The sequence below is a fragment of the Muntiacus reevesi genome, chromosome 4 (assembly GCF_963930625.1).
Source record: "Muntiacus reevesi chromosome 4, mMunRee1.1, whole genome shotgun sequence".
NCBI lineage: Eukaryota > Metazoa > Chordata > Mammalia > Artiodactyla > Cervidae > Muntiacus > Muntiacus reevesi.
In genome coordinates, this window is record NC_089252.1 from 171,896,117 (window position 1) to 171,897,391 (window position 1,275).

The 1,275-nt window shown below is 36.9% G+C and overlaps 1 protein-coding gene across 1 annotated transcript; it reads right to left on the reverse strand.

The window, feature by feature from the left end:
- Positions 1-936, reverse strand: LOC136166195 (olfactory receptor 6C3). Its single transcript, XM_065932226.1, has one exon. It carries the CDS (start codon positions 934-936, stop codon positions 1-3), a length of 936 nt encoding a protein of 311 aa, XP_065788298.1.
- Positions 937-1,275: the final 339 nt, after the last annotated feature.

Here is a 1,275-nt window from a genome sequence, read left to right on the forward strand (position 1 = left end):
TCATTTATTGGCATAAAAGACTGCTTTATAGACCATGTCTTTGAAGGCTTGTTTCACTTGCTGGTTTCTCAGGGTGTAGATGAAGGGGTTCAGCATGGGGGCCACAGATGTATTGAGAATAGCTACTCCTTTTGTCAATGATGCCTTTTCTTTGGCCGAGGGGTTAGCATACATGAATATACAGCTTCCATAGGAGATGGAGATGACAATCATGTGAGAGGAACAAGTGGAGAAGGCCTTTTTTCTCTGACTGGCAGATGGGATTCTCAGAATAGTTCTAATAATGTACATATATGACAAAATCACTAAGGCCAAAGTGAATAGCAAGGTAACCAAAGCAAAGTAAAAACCAATTATTTCTAGGAACCATGTATCTGAACAAGACAATTGTAAAAGGGGGAAATAGTCACATGCAAAGTGATCAATGACATTGGAAGCACAGTAATCCAGCTGGAGGAGAAGCATAAGGGGCGGGAAAATGGTTAGAAACCCACCCAGCCAAGCACAGAGCACAAGCAGGCTGCAGAGATTCCTGCTCATGATGGCTGTGTAATGCAGGGGCTTGCAGATGGCAACATAGCGGTCGTAGGACATAGCGGTTAGAATGTAAAATTCAGTCACCCCCATGAAAATAAAGAAAAAGAGTTGGGTTGCACAATTGTTGTAAGAAATAGTCTTGTCTTTGGTAATAATTGCCCCCAGAAATCTAGGGATACACACAGTAGTAAAGGAGATTTCTAAGAAAGAGAAATTTCGAAGGAAGAAATACATTGGCGTCTGGAGATGGGAGTCCACCAAGGTTAAAGTGATGATGGTCAGGTTTCCAGTGACACTTAATACATATGTGATAAATAAAAAGAGGAAAATCACAATCTGAAGCTCAGGATCATCAGAAAGGCCTAGAAGGACAAACTCTGTGATCACTGTGTGGTTCATTTCTTTCTCTTTTTTCCTCCTTTTTTCTTCTTTTAAATATATTTAGGTAGAAAGTGTATTAAAAGGAAGAGATGAAAAATATAATTCATTATGATCAATATCATCATCAATTCTAAAGTATTCTCTCTAATTCATGCCCATATTGTTTTCTTTTAATTACTTTATTTACAATTTTTCTTAAAACGTATTTGTGGGTCATGTGTTTTTTGTTTTTAATTAAAAAAATTTTTTTTCTTTATTAGTTGGAAGCTAATTACTTCACATTTCAGTGGGTTTTGTCATACATTGTGGGTCATGTTTTATATAATAGTTCTCTTATTCTAAATCTAACAGGAGAAG